Source organism: Rhinopithecus bieti, unplaced genomic scaffold (assembly GCF_001698545.2).
Source record: "Rhinopithecus bieti isolate Rb0 unplaced genomic scaffold, ASM169854v2 scaffold_41610, whole genome shotgun sequence".
Taxonomy (NCBI): domain Eukaryota; kingdom Metazoa; phylum Chordata; class Mammalia; order Primates; family Cercopithecidae; genus Rhinopithecus; species Rhinopithecus bieti.
In genome coordinates this window covers 88,490-105,772 of record NW_016816816.1, presented here as the reverse complement: position 1 = coordinate 105,772, position 17,283 = coordinate 88,490, and the positions used below count along the sequence as shown (strand labels likewise).

Here is a 17,283-nt window from a genome sequence, read left to right as displayed (position 1 = left end):
TAGATATTAATAATTTTTTCTTTTCTTTTTTTCTTGATCAGTCTTCTTAGAGATTTATTAAATTTATTACTTTTGTTTTAAAGAACAATGTTTCAATTTTGTTAATTTTCTCTACATTTTGATTGTTTTCTATTTTATGATCTCTGCCCTTATGTTATTTCTTTCTGCTTATTTTGGTTTATTCATTCTTATTTTTTGAACATTCTTTCTTTTAATTTAAATGACATATTTACATTTAAGCTCCGCTGTAGCTGCATCCCACAAAATTTTATATGTTATATTTTCATTGACCTTTCAGCTTGAAATAATTATAATTTCATTATTCTTTTTTGACACATGTATTCTTTTGAAATATATGCTTAATTACCAGATATTTGTGGCCCTTCTGGATACCATAATTAATAGATTTCTCATTTAATTCTGTTGTGGTCAAAGAATATTATCTGCAAATTTAATCTTGAAATGTATCAGAAACATTGGCCATAGCCAAGCATGTGGTCTATGTTGGTGAACATTCCACATACTTTGAAATTAATGCATATTGTACAGTTGTTTGGTGTAGAGTCCTATCAATATCAATTAGGTCAAGATGGTTGATAGTGTGATTCAGATCTTCTATATCCTTACTGCATTTTTGTCAATATGTTTTATCAATTACCATAAAATTTTCCTATTTTCTAATTCTGTGAGTGTTTTCTTCAGGTGCATTGAAGTTCTATTATTAAGTACATCTAGTAAATGTTTAACAACAGGCTTTCTGAAAAAGATCCCTAATTTGGAGCATTTCCTGATTTCTGTGCTGTAAGTACCTCCATTGTAACTAATTTGGGACTACCCATGTGATGTCATTGAACACAGAGATGGTAAGAAATTCTTCTTATGATCCAGCACATCTTTGCACATACACATTTTATTATTGTGTCTTGATTATTTTATCATTATGAAATGTCCCTCTTTATGTCTGATAATACTTATTTTCTTGATTTCTATTTTCTCCAATAATAACATAGCCAATTTAGCTTTCTGATTAGTTTTGCATGATTTACTTTTCTGTACTTTTCTTTCAATGCATTTGTGTCTTTGGATTACTGTTCATCTTATTTAGGGAGCAGGCATTTGGTTCTTTCTTTTTATCTCCCGATTCTGCAATCTGTCTTCTAATTGAAATGTTTAGGCTACTTACATTTAAGGCACTTATTGACATAGTTGGATTTCTCATCATCTATTTTGCTATATGTTCTCTATTTGACTCATCTATGTCTCTGTTTGTTCCTTTGTTTCCCTTTTCTTGCTCTCCTTTGGGCTAAAAGTGTTTTTCATATATTCCATTTTGTTTCCTATATTGGCATTTTAGCGATACATTTTGCACTTTTAATGACTATTCTAGGAATTGCTTAAATGCATCTTGAATTTATCACAAACTACTCAGAATTAATATTCCACTTCTTTACCTAAAACATAGGAAATTTGTAACAGCAGTGTCTCATTTACTAGCCTACTATTCTTTGCTCTATTGTTATCATATATATGCCTACATTTATTGTGAACCATATAATATAGTGTTAAAATTTATTTTAAGCATTCATATGCATTTCATACAAATTAAGAGAATGAAATGAAAATATATTCTGTTATATTTATCAACATATTTACTATTTCTGATAACTTTAATTATTTCCTAATAGAGCCAAGTTACCATTTAGCATCTTTTCTCTTCAACCTGAAGATCCGCCCCTTAGGCATTACTTGTATTGCAGGCCTGCTGATGACAAATTTTCTGTTTTCGTCTACTTGATAATGTCTTCAATTTTGAATGATACTTTTGCTTGGTACAGAATTATGAGTTGATAGCTGCATTTATTTTCTTTTGGCATATTAAATATTTCGTTTCATTGGTTTTTTTTTTTTTTTTTTTTTTTTTTTTTTTTTTGTATTTCTTTGTTTCTGATGAGAAGTCAGCCATTATTCATTCTTTGTATGTAGTGTGTACTGTTTTTCTCTGACTACCTTCAAAAGTTTATTATCCTAGTTCAGGGTTTTGACTGTTAAATGTCTAGATATTGCTTTCTTTGTATTTAATCTCTTTGGTGGGTCACTGAACTTCTTAGATTTTAAGCTCATCTTTGGATTGTAGGAGTTTGAATATGATGTATGTAGGGCATTTTCTTTGTGTTTATTCTGTTTGGAGTTCAATGAGCTCCTTAGAATTTTAAGTTGATGTCTTTTACTAAATTCACAAAGGTTTTGACCACTATTTCTATAAAAATTGTTTTGCCCCATTTTCTTTATAACCTTCTAGAACTCAAGTTACTTATGTGTTAGTCTGTTTGATATTGTCCCACTTATCCTTTTCCCTCTGTTTTCAGATTAGGTATTTTTTTGTTGATCTCTCCTCAAGTTCATTACTCTTATGTCATTTCCTAAGCCCACCTAGCAAATTTTTTTACTTCAGTTATTCTATTTTCCAGCTATATAATTTTCAATTGGTTCATATTTATAGTTTCTTTTTCTCTGCCATGTTCTATACCCATATATTCATTTTGCATATGTTATCCTTTAAATCTTCAAATACATTTATAAAATCTTTGTTGAAGGCCTTTTCTGCTAATCACAACATTTGTGTCATTTTGAGATTAATTTCTATTGACCTTTTTTTAGCCTGAGTATGGGTCACATTTTTTCTATTTCTTTGTACATCTAAGGCTTTTTGGTTCATTACTGAATATTATGAATAATACATTTTAGAAACTCTGGATTCTGTGGTGTAGCTCTGAAGAACTATTTTTTTGTTCTTGGAGGTAAACCCAAATTTTACTCATTTTAGTTGTCTTTCAAATATAGTTCTACCTCCATTTCTGCTTTCAGTCACTCTCCACTGTCTCAGGTTTTTAGAGTATTTGATTCATATTTTATAGGTTTCTTTGTCTACTGAGTATTTAAAGACATTGTTCAATTGTCTTCTGACTTTGTTCTGCATTCCCAAATATCTAATGTTTTTTATTTTATGCTAGATATTTTACGTAAATAAACTGTAGAAGCTCCAGGTCATATGTTCTACCAGCAAGGATTTTTCTCTTTTCAATTGTTAGGTAGATTGGGTAAGGGACTAATCACATTAATCGAATCAAAGATTGAGCTGGATTGAAGCTGTGTTGCAGTTTTAGTTAGACTCAGTCCACCACGAATTCTCCTGTTTCTCAGGCATATCTTTCCAAGAGTCTACAAGTCTGTCTCCTCCACTTTGAAAGATTGGGATATTCAGACTGTACTTCATAACCTTTTTCCTTTACTCTCAATCCATGCTGCTTCCAAATTTGGCAAATTTCTTGAGGAAGACACCAACCGAATGTTTGTCGCAGGCCCTATTTCTTCAGTGAGACTTTGTCTCCTAAATATCGGAAAAATAACAGAAGATCTCAAACAATTTTATAGAAGCTTTCTAGTCTCCTCTATAGCTCCCAGACTCAGAAAATATGCTGTGGGGAGAAAACTAGCTCACATTTACGTCTCCTGAAATTTATTAATTGTGATACCAGTCTTCCACAATTGCCAAAAGCATTACCAGTTTTTGCATTTTCCCAGCAAATTCTTTCTGTTAAGCTAAGCCCAATCTTCGGCTTGTGCTGGAAATCAGCAAATGTCCTCAGGGAAGAAAATGGCTGACAACAGCCTGGTTATCTTAGAAGGGCTCTTGCATCTTTGAATTTTAGATTATTTTTTTGCACCTGCATATCCCCAGTGGTTTTTTTTAAAATATATTTTTTCAGTTTTTCTAGTTGTTAAAAGCTGTAGCATCAGGAATGGTGGTCTGCCATAACCTACTACACCCTACTTGGTATTCAATGTCCCTATAATCATTTTTAATATAAATAAATAGCAACTTAAAATGACCTATTATATTCTGTATAATCTGGCTCTTCCCTGTCTCTTCAGTCTTATATCACCATCATATTTCCTTCAACCACTCTGCTTAAGGCACACTGGCGTTTACTTAGTCTTTGGATTATGATATGCTCCCAGTGCAAAACCTTTACCTGTACTATTACAATCCCTCAAATACTTTTCCTTCCCTGCTTTGCATGGTTTAATCCACTCATCTTTTAACTCCCAGATCAATTCTCATTTCCCATGAACCCTGTCCCAACTTCTCTGATTGGTCAAAGCCCCAATTATACATACTCACATTATGTAACTCTCCTCCATAGGACTTGTCAGAGTCACAAATTTTGTATCGTTGTGTAATCATCTGGTTAAAACGAGGTCAGAAACCATGTAACATTTTGTTCATCATTTGTCCCCAGTCTTTCTCTCAGGACCTGGCAAATAATAGGTACTAAAAAACTTTGTTAAATTAATAAAATATTGCTAGTGGGAAATATAGGATCAGAAGTCTTTCACTAGTACCTGGTTAATGTGTTCTATATGACAATTGACCTCTGGGTGTTAGATAGTGGGTAGGTTGATCCAGGGATAGGAGGTCTTGAACAATAGCTCTTTACAACAAAATAAAAATAAAAATAAATGCAGGAAACAGACATGAATCACCAATTAACTCATAGAGGTAGAAAATTTTCTTGTTGAGGCCAGGCACACTGTCTGGTGCCTGTAATCCCAGCACTTTGGGAGGCCGAGGTGGGCGGCTCACCTGAGGTCAGGAGTTCGAGACCAGCCTGGCCAACATGGTGAAACCCTGTCTCTACTAAAAATACAAAAATTAGCTGAGCATGGTGGCATGCACCAGTAATCCCAGCTATTTGGGAGGCTGACGCATGAGAATCACTTGAACTGGGAGGTGGTTGTGGCAGTGAGCTGAGATCACGCCACTGCACTCCAGCCTAGGCGACAGAGTGAGACTCTGTCTCAAAAAAAAAAAAAAAAAAAAAACCAAGGGAAAAGAAAAAAAGAAAAAAAAGAACATTTCTTGTCAAAATAGTCACCAATTGCTGATATAGTTGCGGATGAGCACCTGTGTGGAGAAGGACATTTTCATAAAGGTATACATACCCACCTCTAGGATGAAATTTCAGCTGCTGTGGAAGAGGGACACAGAGAGATTAATTCTGGTGTTATGACATCCTAGGAACTTTTTTCAAGTGGGTGAAGGAGTCTTTCAGATAACTTAGGTCAGTATTTGACTTAGGGACAGATGTCTCTGGTGGCTGTATGCTTAAAGGTGTCATGTCACACTTTGGGAGTCCAAGGCAAGTGGATCACTTGAGGTCAGGAGTTCAAGACCAGCCTGGCCAACATAGCGAAACCCCGTCTCTACCAAAAATATGAAAAATGAGCTGGGTGTGGTGGCATGCACCTGTAATCTCAGCTACTCAGGAGGCTGAGGCAGGACAATCGCTTGAACCCAGGAGGCAGAGGTTGCAGTGAGCCGAGATCGTGCCACTGCACTCCAACTAGGTGACAGAATGAGACTCTGTCTCAAAAAAAAAAAAAGAAAAAAAAAGATGTCATGTCAAATATGAAGCTAACAAAATCCTTGAGAGACCGGACACATTCAACTCTTAAACATTTGATGGTAGCCAGCCAGATAGGTATTATGGAAGAGGTAAAGTACATGTCTACCTGGTAAATGTTCATCTTGCTAAAGCTGATGTTGCAAACTTTCTCTGCGTCCTGAGGTTGTCCAGAATCTTGGTAGGACATGACTGCATGTAGGCTACCTGCTCCTTATACAGGATCTTCTCTATTGGTTACAGCTGAGGATGGGTGCATATAAAGATCTATCAAAGATCTAGATAGAATTTTTCCCATGCTAGTACCATTAGTGTAATGCTAGATGCTTTAACAAATAGACCTTCAAATATGTAATGTCTCAAACACAGCAGAAGTTTAATTTTCACCCAAATAACAGCACAAGGTGGGTATTCTTGTACTGTTGGCAGGTGACTCTCTTCCAATATCATGACTCAGGGACCCAGGCTATAACCATCTCACGGCTCTGCTATGTCTTAGGGCCGTATCATCATCTGCATTCATCCATAGAAGTGGGAAAATAATATGGAAGAGGGTATAAAAGCCTTAGCCTAGAAATGGCACATATCACTTCCTTTCCCATTTAATTGCCTAGAGGAAGTGGCATATATCGATTCCTCTTCTATTCCAGCACTTGGAATTCAGTCATATGGCTACACTTAGCTCCAAGAAAGACTGGAAAATATGGATTAGCTCTCTGCCCAAGAAGAAGAGAAAATAGATTTGTGTTGAACAGCTAGTAGTATTGAATATGACAACTTTTTACTTTTTCTTCCAACAGAGTTCCAGAGCCCAGTAATTTTGGCTGCTTGCTTCATAAGAAAATAGAACTTTAGTAGCAGTGCCTATTTTGCTGTTTGTGGGCTGAGTTTCTGTCCACCTTAACTAGTTTAGGTTGCAGTGGATGAAGAGAATTGTCATGGGTGCCAGGCTCTTGTGCTTAGAAGGCAACCTTGGTGGTCAATAGCTAACATTCCCACCAGGGATAATTTAACATTTGCTTGTATCATATTGTAAGAAGCAAGCTCATATTCTAAGTCCTATAGTGTAATTCATCTCAATAAATGGGCCACCATCAGTTCAATGTTCAAAATAGAATAATTCTTGATTTCATTCTTTCCTCCCCTCCCCACACAAGTTACGTGATTTATAGCTCCAAAATACATCTCAGATCTGCCTTTTGCTGTTCATTTACACTGTTACCATTCTAAGCCTATCTCTCTATCTATTTAGATAGATATAGATATACATATCTGTGTAAACATACTTGTAAGTTTCTATAATTAATAAATTTTAATGGTGAAATTCACCAGACACTTTTCTTCATCTTACCTGACCTCTCTGGTATTTATCACACTTTCCTGAAATTCTTTCTGGCAGGCATTTTTCTCACTTTCCTGAAACTAATCCTGTGGTTTTAACGATATTGTTTTAAATAGGCTTTTCCCTACTTCCTGGCCTTTCTTCTAAGTCTTATTGCAGGCTGTTCTTCCTTTTCCCACCCTTCAAATGTTGATGTTTCCTTTTTCTCTTTTCTTTATACTTTCCTTGGGTAATCTCATCTGTTCCCACTGTTTTTACCTAAAATTTAATTGCTTACAATTCCCACATGTATTTATACTGGTCAGAACTCATTCCTGAGCTTCAAACTCTGAATATACAACTGTCTTTGAAATAGTTCCACCTTGATGTTCTGTAGGTACCTCATTCTCAAAATGTCTCCAACTGCATTTATCAGCCTTTCCACCAAATGTGCTTTTCCATCTGTCTTAGCTGAGATTACCCAAAATCTGAGCCTGAGATGGAAATTCTTGTTCAAATTTTTTATGGAGAAAATGCTTTCAAGTAAAGAGTGAGGGAAGCAGGATAGGACAGGGTAAAAGTTAAGCAAGCATTTGATTTCAGCTGGAAACTAGCAATAATATGATCTTATGGGGAAGTGCTGGAGTACAAGTTATATCATGAATCTTACCTTGAGGCTAGGAAGCTGGACTTTTGTACTGTCCTCAGTGAGTAAATTATTGCCTGAGGCCTGTGGGTGGGACCTAACCTCTCAGGTAAGGTGGCTCACCATTAATTTGTGCTCTAGGACAGTTTTTTTTTTTTTTTTTTTTTTTTTAATGGAGCAACTATGAGTTATCAGTCAACATTCACAGCAGTTGGAGGATGCATGGTTAAAGGCTTATGTGTAGGGCATGAACATATCCACTATTACCTCATCCCTGAGTTCCCTATATTAATATGTAGCACCACTGTCTACCCAGGTATCCAAGTAAAAATCTGGGAGTGATCATGGAGTCTTTTTTCCCCTCTCTCATCCCTCATTTAAATAGTAATAATAATAAATGATAATTATTGAGTGCCCACAGTATAAATTTCAAATTCCATAGCATGGTTCGTAAAGTCCCATGGGATGTGGCTCCTGTCTATTTCTCCAGTCTAGTATTTAATATTCTCTTCCTTATACTCCATTCTGACCACCTAAACCTGTTGTGGATTTCTCAACATAATGTGCTATCACTCTCAACCCCTCTCATCATGTCATCGTCACCTGGTCAACTCTTACTTGTCCTTTGAGAGAGTCCACATATTACCTCCTTAGGGAAGTCTTCTCTGGCTACCCTAGGGTGAATTAGATATTTAACATTTGAGCTCTCACAGCATCCCATGCCCCCATTTTTCAGAACACATTTCACAATGAAATACAATTGTTGGATTACTTGTCTATCACCCTTCATTGAATGTAAGCTTTTTCAGGACAGTGACGTTACCTTGTTTGTCTCTTTTTCTCTAGCATGCATTCCAGTGTCTTGGATGTTGTGAGCATGCACTAAATGCTTCTCACATTAGTGAAATAAAATGAATGAATGCAAAGAGAAAGTGTGGCCAAAATTCTAAATGTTTCTTCTGAAAAAAATTGTATAAGCTCTGGTCTGATGTTTATATAGGGAAACTATTTTAATAGGTGCTAGGTAGATGAGTATTCATAGAAAGACAATCTATTCTACATTTTACTGTATCATCTCTCTTTAGTCCTCTTGAGCCACGGAGCTCCATTCCAGAAAGTCCCAAAGGAATCAGGGAGAAATCTGCAGCTTCAGTTTCACTTATAATTATGCTAAAAGAGATCCCTTTCTGAAATTTTCCCCTTTGGCCATTGAATTTGTTTTCTATTGCTGCTGTAACAAATTAGTGCAAACTTAGTGGCTTAAAACATCACTGATTTATTATCCTACAGTTCTGTAGATCAGCAGTCAATGCCGACTCAGCTGGGTGTTTTGCTTGGCATCTCAAAACTCCGAAGTCAAGGTGTCAGTTGCACTGTGCTCTTATCTGGAGACCTGTGGCAGGGGTCAGGGCTGGGGTGAGGAGGAACCACTTCTAGGTTCCTTCAGGTTGCCTGCAGAATTCAGTTCAGTGGGGTCACAGGATCGATATATTAGTCCATTATGCTGCTAATAAAGACATACCTGAGACTGGGTAATTTATAAAGGAAAGAAGTTTAATGAACTCACACTTCCACATGGCTGGAGAGGGCTCACAATCATATCGGAGGGTGAAGGGGAAGCAAGACACATTTTACATGGTGGCAGGCAAGAGGACGTGTGCAGGGGAACTCCCCTTTATAAAACCGTCAGATCTTGTGAAACGTATTCACTATCATGAGAACAGCATGGGAAAGACCTGTCCCCATGATTCAATTACCTCCCAGTGGGTCCCTCTCACAGTATGTGGGAATTATGGGAACTACAGTTCAAGATGAGATTTGGGTGGGGACACAGCAAAACCATATTAATTGAGGTCCCCACTTTCTTGCTGGGTGTCAGCTGAGGGTGGTTACCAGCTTCTAGAGGCTGCCCACGTTCTTTGGCTTATAGCCTCCTTCCCCCCATCTTCAAAGCCAACAATGGCCTGTTGAGTCCTCATATTTTGAATCTCTCTGACTTACCTTCTGCACTCTTCTTTTGAAGTTTTTACGGGCTCATGTGATTAGATTAGTCTCACCCTGATAATCTCCTTTTTGTTATATAACAAAACATAATCACAGGAGTAACACTAGGGGTTGGAGATCATGGGAGTCAAAATTCTGTCAACCACACAACCAATCATAAGAAGGGTCAAGAGAAAGTTATGTGCCCTCAACTCTGGTCCCCAGTTGAGACAGGACAGCTGTGACTCTCATTTCTCTCTCTCATTTCCAGATGAAGGACTTGCGTCATGAGAATATTAACCCTTTATTGGGTTTCTTCTATGATTCAGGGATGTTTGCCATTGTGACAGAATTCTGTTCCCGAGGGAGCCTAGAAGACATACTGACAAACCAAGATGTGAAACTCGACTGGATGTTTAAATCATCACTCCTGCTGGATCTCATAAAGGTTAATGGGAAGACTGAGGAAATCTTGGATTTTCTCTGTAGATTAGAACTTTAATGTTTTGGGATATTTTATCTTCCTTAGATTGTTGTGATCATTTCACTCCTTACTTTCTGTATTAGTCCATATTCATGTTGCTGATAAAGACATACCTGAGACTGGGAAGAAAAAGATGTTTAATTGGACTTACAGTTCCACATGGCTGGGGAGGCCTCAGAATCATGGCAGGAGGTGAAAGGCACTTCTTATATGGTGCTGGCAAGAGAAAATGAGGAAGAAGCAAAAGTGGAAACCCCTGCCAAACCCATCAGATTTCATGAGACTTATTCGCTATCATGAGAATAGCACAGAAAAGACCAGCCCTCACGATTCAACTACCTCCCCGTGGGTCTCTCTCACAACATGTGGGAATTCTGGGAGATACAATTCGAGTTGAGATTTGGGTGGGGACACAGCCAAACCACATCACTCCACCCCTGGCCCCTCCAAATCTCATGTCCTCACATTTCAAAACCAATCATGCCTTCCCGATAGTCCCCCAAAGTCTTAACTCATTTCAGCATTAACCCAAAAGTCTACAGTCCAAAGTCTCATCTGAGACAAGGCAAGTCCCTTCTGCCTATGAGCCTGCAAAATCAAAAGCAAGCTCGTTACTTCCTAGATACAATGGGGGTACAGGTATTAGGTAAATACAGCTGTTCTAAATGGGAAAAATTGGCCAATACCAAGGGGTTACAGGGCCCATGCAAGTCCGAAATCCAGTGGGGCAGTCAAATTTTAAAGCTCCAAAATGATCTGCCTTGACTTCAGGTCTCACATCCAGGTCACGCTGATGCAAGAGGTGGGTTTCCATGGTCTTGGGCAGCTCTGCCCCTGTGGCTTTGCAGGGTACAGCCTCCCTTCTGGCTGCTTTCATGGGCTGGCATTGAGTGTCTGTAGCTTTTCCAGGTGTACAGTGCAAGCTGTCGGTGGATCTACCATTCTGGGGTCTGGAAGATGGTGGCCCTCTTCTCATAGCTCCACTAGGCAGTGCCCCAGTAGGAACACTTTGTGGGGGCTCTGACCCCACATTTCCCTTCCACAGTGCCCTAGCAGGTTCTCCATGAGGGTCCTGCTCCTGCAGCAAACTTTTGCCTGGGCATCCAGGCATTCGCATACATCTTCTGAAATCTAGGCGGAGGTTCCCAAACCTCAGTTCCTGACTTCTGTGCACCTGCAGGCTCCACACCACATGGAAGTTGCCAAGGCTTGGGGCTTCTGCCCTCTGAAGCCACAGCCCAAGCTTTATGTCAGCCCCTTTCAGCCATGGCTGGAGCAGCTGGGACACAGGGAACCAAGTCCCTAGGCTGCACACAGCATGGGGACCCTGGGCCTAGCCCACAAAACCACTTTTTCCTCCTGGGCCTACAGGTCTGTGATGGGAGGGGCTGCCATGAAGGTCTGTGATGTGGCCTGGAGACATGTTCCCCATGGTCTTGTGGATTAACATTAGGTTCCTTGCTACTCGTGCAGATTTCTGCAGCCAGCCTGAATTTCTCCTCAAAAAATAGGTTTTGCTTTTCTACTGCATTGTCAGGCTACAAATTTTCTAAACTTTTATGCTGTGTTTCCCTTTTAAAACAGAATGCTTTTAACAGCACCCAAGTCACCTTTTGAATGCTTTGCTGCTTAGAAATTTCTTCTTCCAGATACCCTAAATCATCTCTCTCAAGTTCAAAGTTCCACAAATCTCTAGGGCAGGGGCAAAATGCCACCAGTATCTTTGCTAAAACATAAAAAGAGTCAGCTTTGTTCCAGTTCCCAACAAATTACTCATCTCCATCTGAGACTACCTCAGCCTGGACCTTATTGTTCATCTCACTATCAGCATTTTTGTCAAAGCCATTCAACAGGTCTCTAGGAGGGTCCAAACTTTCCCAAATTTTCCTGTCTTCTTCTGAGCCCTCCAAACTGTTCCAACCTCTGGCTGTTACCTAGTTCCAAAGTCGCTTCCACATTTTCGAGTATCTTTTCAGCAATGCCCCACTCCCAGTACCAACCTACTATATTAGTCCATTTTCATGCTACTGATAAAGACATACCCAAGATTGGGAATAAAAAGAGTTTTAATTGGACTTACAGTTGCACATGGCTGTGGAGGCCTCAGGTTCTTGATGGGAGGCAAAAGGCACTTCTTACATGGCAGCAGGAAGAGAAAATGAGGAAGAAGCAAAAGTGGAAACCTTTGATAAACTCATCAGATCTCATGAGACTTATTCACTATCATGAGAATAGCATGGAAAAGACCAGCCCCCACGATTCAATTACATTCCCCTGTATCCCTCCCACAATGCATGGGAATTCTGGAAGATACAATTCAAGTTGAGATATGGGTGGGGACCCAGTGAAACCATATCACTTTCCTTCCCAAGTTTTGCCCCCACCACCCTTCTCACAGTTCTTTTGTCCGTATCTGTTATATGATACAGATACAGAAAAGGTTTGCCTGTCCTCTCCCCAATTTGAGGTACAGATTTTTCTTTACTTCCTGTTGTCATTGAGCACTCTTCTGCCTTAAGCCATCCTTTCTTTCATCCAAGTTCTCTGCTTTGTGGATGTGAGAAAGTGCTCATTCCCAGATTATTTGGTGCTACTTAGCTCTACCTCCTAGTTTTCACCCTTCTAAATGGTGGCTCAGTCTAGAACTAGGTGACAGGTCTTTACACACCATGGCTTTGTATGTGGAACTCAGTGCCACTGGAAAACCAAAAGACCAGTGGATCTATCAGGGATCACCTTTATTCTCTGAGCCAAAGACTCCTGACAGCCAAGGTAGGGTTCATAGAGGAGTCCCATGGAGGAGTTTTTGGGGATCCCATGAATGCCACAGAATGATATGCAAATTGTGTATACGTGCATTTTTTACAGGGCTGATCTGCATAATCAATGACTTTTTGGGCTTCTTGCATATTGATCATAGTCTTGACCTTTTTCTGCTAGCCTAATCCTTTTTCAGGGCCTTGAAAGGGAAAGACATTCTCTCATGCCAATTCCCTTTAAGATAGGTGTGATTAGCCTCCTTTTACAGAGACTCAGGGAGGCTAAATGAGGTACACATTGTTATAGAGTGTCTGGCACATATAGTAGGTACTCAATAAATGTTTCTCAGCCAACTATTAGGTGGTGGAGCTAATAATAAAATCCAAATCTCCTGATTCTTATTCTAGTACTTTTTCTGCTCACACTGTAAGCTAAGCCCAGTGAGTTAAGGGAGGAGCCTCTAAATGACAATCCTCTCAAGGCCATGATAAATGAGAAGCAACCGTTAGACAACATGGGGGGAATCTTGCCCACTGTAGACTCTACTCAGAAGTACTGAAGAGTGCAGACTATCCAAGGGCACAGGGTGAAAAGAATTCCAAGTACAAAGGGGTGTCACACTGCAAAAGAGCCAGATACTTAAAAGGACTTTTAGCAAACAAAGTTCTGAAATGACTGGACTAGAATATAAATGTATGTATATGCAGAATGAATAAATCCATCTGAATGAGAGTCCTGGTCACATTTGAACACCTTATGAAGGTTGCCAAGCAGGTGCAGAGATCAGTACTAGACAGCTTTCTTCTTTCTGGTTGCCTGTTTTTAACTACAAAAGTAATATATTAAGTGTAAAACTCAAATGATATATATTGGAAAAATACTCACATTTACTCAACCCTCTTTCTTCATACTCCCCCTCAAAGTTAACTACTGCTAACAATTTGGCAACCACCTTGTAATTAATTTCATGTGTATTTATATGCATTATAGCATTATAGATGACTTTTTTGTTTGTTAAATATACATGCTCTCACATAGTTCTGCAATTACTATATTTCACTTACTTTATGGCTTAGAGTTGTTTCTATGTCAGTTACATACAGGTCTATCTTATTCTTTTTAAGTGCTGCAGAATATTCCCTAGTGTGAATGTATCACACTCTAGCCAGTCCCTTATTGATATTTAGTGCATTTCTAATTATATACTATTATAAAAGCAAAGCTACAACAAGCAGTCTCATCTTTGTCTCTTTGTGTATACATGCAAGCATTTCTCTGGAGGAGAGGTAGGACCCCTGGATCATAGGGTACACATCGTTTAAATTTTGATAGCTATTGCCAAACTGCCCATGTACAAGTTTGTCCCAGTTTCCATTCTTGCCAATAATGGGTGAGAGTGGGTTAGAACTTCTGGGGGAAATTCTCCAAATTCCTGGCAATTATATGTATATGGATCTATTCTGTATCTGAAATGTTAATAAGTCTCCTAGTAACACGTAATTCTCTGCACACACAAGATAACATTCTTCACCAAAACATAAAATTTTAGAGCTACAAGGGATCTGAAAACTGACTCATGTTGTCAAAGGTTTACTTTGCCTGCATAGAAGAGAAAAAAGCTGAGTTCTGGATCATAATAGCTCATGCCATTAACAATCTCAGAAATTGGTGTTAAAAGCACAAAATAGTTAAATGAGTTGCTAAATAAATCCTGTTATGTCATCTACAGGGCATGAAGTACTTACACCACAGAGAGTTTGTTCATGGGAGGCTAAAGTCTCGAAACTGTGTGGTAGATGGGCGTTTTGTACTAAAAGTGACAGATTATGGCTTTAATGACATCTTAGAAATGCTGAGACTCTCTGAAGGGGAATCTTGTGTGGAAGGTAAGCGATGAATTGTACCCTTCTGATGCACACGAGGTAACTCCAAAGTTCAAATGAAAATATGCACTGAATTAAAGCCTCAGGCTGATTTCAACTCTCCACTTTTGTTGAAAATCCAGACTCATTTCCAAGCCAAGGGACTTGAATGAAGTAGGCCCGCTGTAACTTCGGCCCAGCCTAGCTTTCTGAACAAAGCCAGTGTAATAATGTTCGGTTCCTGCTGTGGCAGGATTAGGCTGTATTGTTTGGAGACCCCAGCAGTCCCTGGAAAAACTTGCTGAGCACTAGGCACACAGTAGGTACTCAATAAATACTTGTCAAGTTGAATGGAGGGTAATTTGGAAGCTGGACCCCCACAAAGTACATTTTAGAACGGGATGTCGCTAGAGCATACCAGCACTGTCTCTGTCAGAGAGGAAGAATTGAGGAGTGATCTCTCAGCAAATAAATGCTCGTGGGTTATGTGGGAAGGCTTCAGGCAGAACTGTGGCCTTCTAGCAAATAAGTAGCCATGCCTGTCTCAAAGTCAAATAAAAATATAGAGACAAATCTTTAAATGAAACATTTTATTTGGGAAAACAGTATTTCAATTTGTGGCATGCACATAGACCAGGGTGGTCCTTGGTATGTCCAAAGAACACAGAAAAGTTGGGGGTTCTATTGGAAAGAGAAATGTTATATATGTTTTTTAAAGAAAACTCATTGGCACTACCAAAGTTTTGGGGAGCAGGAAAGCTCTGATTGGTAAGTGATGGCTGTCGGTAAAACTAGTCTTAGAGTCATGGCAGTTTGTTTCATCAGCTACTAAGTAAAACTGATGTTAAGATTATAGAAGGTCATTTCGACATCTGGCTTGCAAGATTATCCCTGGGCAGGCACTTGTACCCCAAGTGCTTTTCTTTTTCTCCTGTGGTCTCTGGACTCCAATTTAATTGGATGTAATAAGATAACTCCAGTTCATATCATCAATTTTCACACTAACAATGTCCATTTTGTGTTTTTGTCTTCTGTCTAGTGCACCAATGGTAGCACTAAACAATGCCTGTAGGAGTCATAACAGATCAAAGAAATAGGAGAAATCTGAGATGGGGGGTGGGTGGGTGAGAACCGGGGAGGAATGAGCAGATAGATGAGAGAGAGAAAGAGGAAAAAAGAAAGAGAACAAACATGATGAAATACATATAGGAAATGTGGGCATTAAATGTTTTAACCAATATTGCAAGCATAAAGAAGAGAGATAGTGACACAAAAGACAGAAAAGCAAACAGCCCAAAAAAGACAGAGAGAGAGAGAGAGAGAGAGCTGCAAAACCACATCATATATCCATATTCTTAAAATTATCTTTGGCATAAGTTTTAAACTGCTGACTTTACTATGTAAAAGAAAAGAAGAATGAAAGACACACAGAGAGGGAGACACACGTGCATAGACAGAGAATCCAGTCATTGGTGGTATCATCTTTGCTCTTTATAAGACTTGTGGGTTATTAAATTTAGGGAGTCGTCTAGTCCAATTCCCTCCTTTTACAGATGAGACAATTGAAACTCATGATTTCCTCCAAACCTGCAGTGACTTAGCAGCAGTTCTAGGACTTCAAATTCAGATTTTCTGAAGTCTGACCCCTATCCTGTAGACATGGCAAGTACTTAGCATTCTGTCAAAATCAATTCTCTATAAAACACAATACCTTGGGAGGCCGAGGCGGGCAGATCATGAGGTCAGGAGTTTGAGACCAGCCTGGCCAGCTTGGTGAAACCCCATCTCTACTAAAATACAAAATTAGCCTGGCATGGTGGCGCGCGTCTGTTATCCCAGCTACTTGGGAGGCTAAGGAAGGAGAATCGCTTGAGCCCGGGAGGTGGAGGTTGCAGTGAGCCAAGACTGTGCCACTGCACTCCAGCCTGGGTGACAGAATGAGACTCTGTCTCAAAACAAACAAACAAAGAAACAACAATGCCTAGCTTCTCAGAGTTCCGTTTAATTTCCAGATTGGCAGCTTTGAAACTTAAGAAAATCTAGTCTTAAGGTGGGTAAAGGATAGCTGCAGGACTCTCTTTTCTGGTTTTGTGCTTTTGAGGGCACTATGTCTGTCTGTCTCTGTCTCTGTCTCTCCCTCTTATCATTTTACTCCATTCTCCAAATTGCAGTGGCAGTATGGATGGTCAGTCCATTCTTCACACACTGCAGCCAGAAGGAGCTTTCTAAACCACAAATCTGATCATGTTACAGCTGTGCCTAAATCTATTGAATGGCTTTCCATTGCTCTGAGGATAAAGTTCAAATTCCTTTACATGGCTAACGAGCTGAGCCCTGCATGGCCTGGAACTTGCTGACCTCCCATGCTAACCACTCCCCTCTGTCTTTATGCTCTGGTCATGCTGAACTCCTTCTAGTTGTTTATTTACACCAGGCTGTCTCTTACTACCAAATCTCCACACAAGCTGTGCCCTCTGCCTGGGACACTCTTCTCTTCCCACTCTTTCATCTACTCTTCTGGGTCTGGCTAAATTCTACTCCTTCTTCAGCATTCAACTTAAGTACCACTGCCTCAAGAGGCTTTCCATGACCCCTATGCTGGGCTAGGTTGCCCTCTTTATGATCCTTTAGGGCCCTGAACTTTGTTGTGAGACCATAGTCCATTAGCATTACTCATTCAATTAGCCTTCTCTCCCCCCACCCAAACTACAAGCTCTGTGGGGAAACAGGTTTGCCTCTCTCAGTGCCTTTCATAGTTCCTG

At 39.4% G+C, this 17,283-nt stretch overlaps 1 protein-coding gene across 1 annotated transcript in view; it reads left to right on the top strand.

Annotated features, from left to right (window-relative positions):
* The first annotated feature begins 5,461 nt into the window (after positions 1-5,461).
* LOC108517394 (retinal guanylyl cyclase 2-like) overlaps positions 5,462-17,283 on the top strand; it is a 45,016-nt gene continuing 33,194 nt past the window's right edge. Inside the window, exons 1-3 of the mRNA XM_017855290.1 lie at positions 5,462-5,557; positions 9,687-9,863; positions 14,389-14,545. Coding sequence (XP_017710779.1) covers positions 5,462-5,557; positions 9,687-9,863; positions 14,389-14,545 — 430 coding nt within the window. The remainder of the gene's footprint in view (positions 5,558-9,686; positions 9,864-14,388; positions 14,546-17,283) is intronic.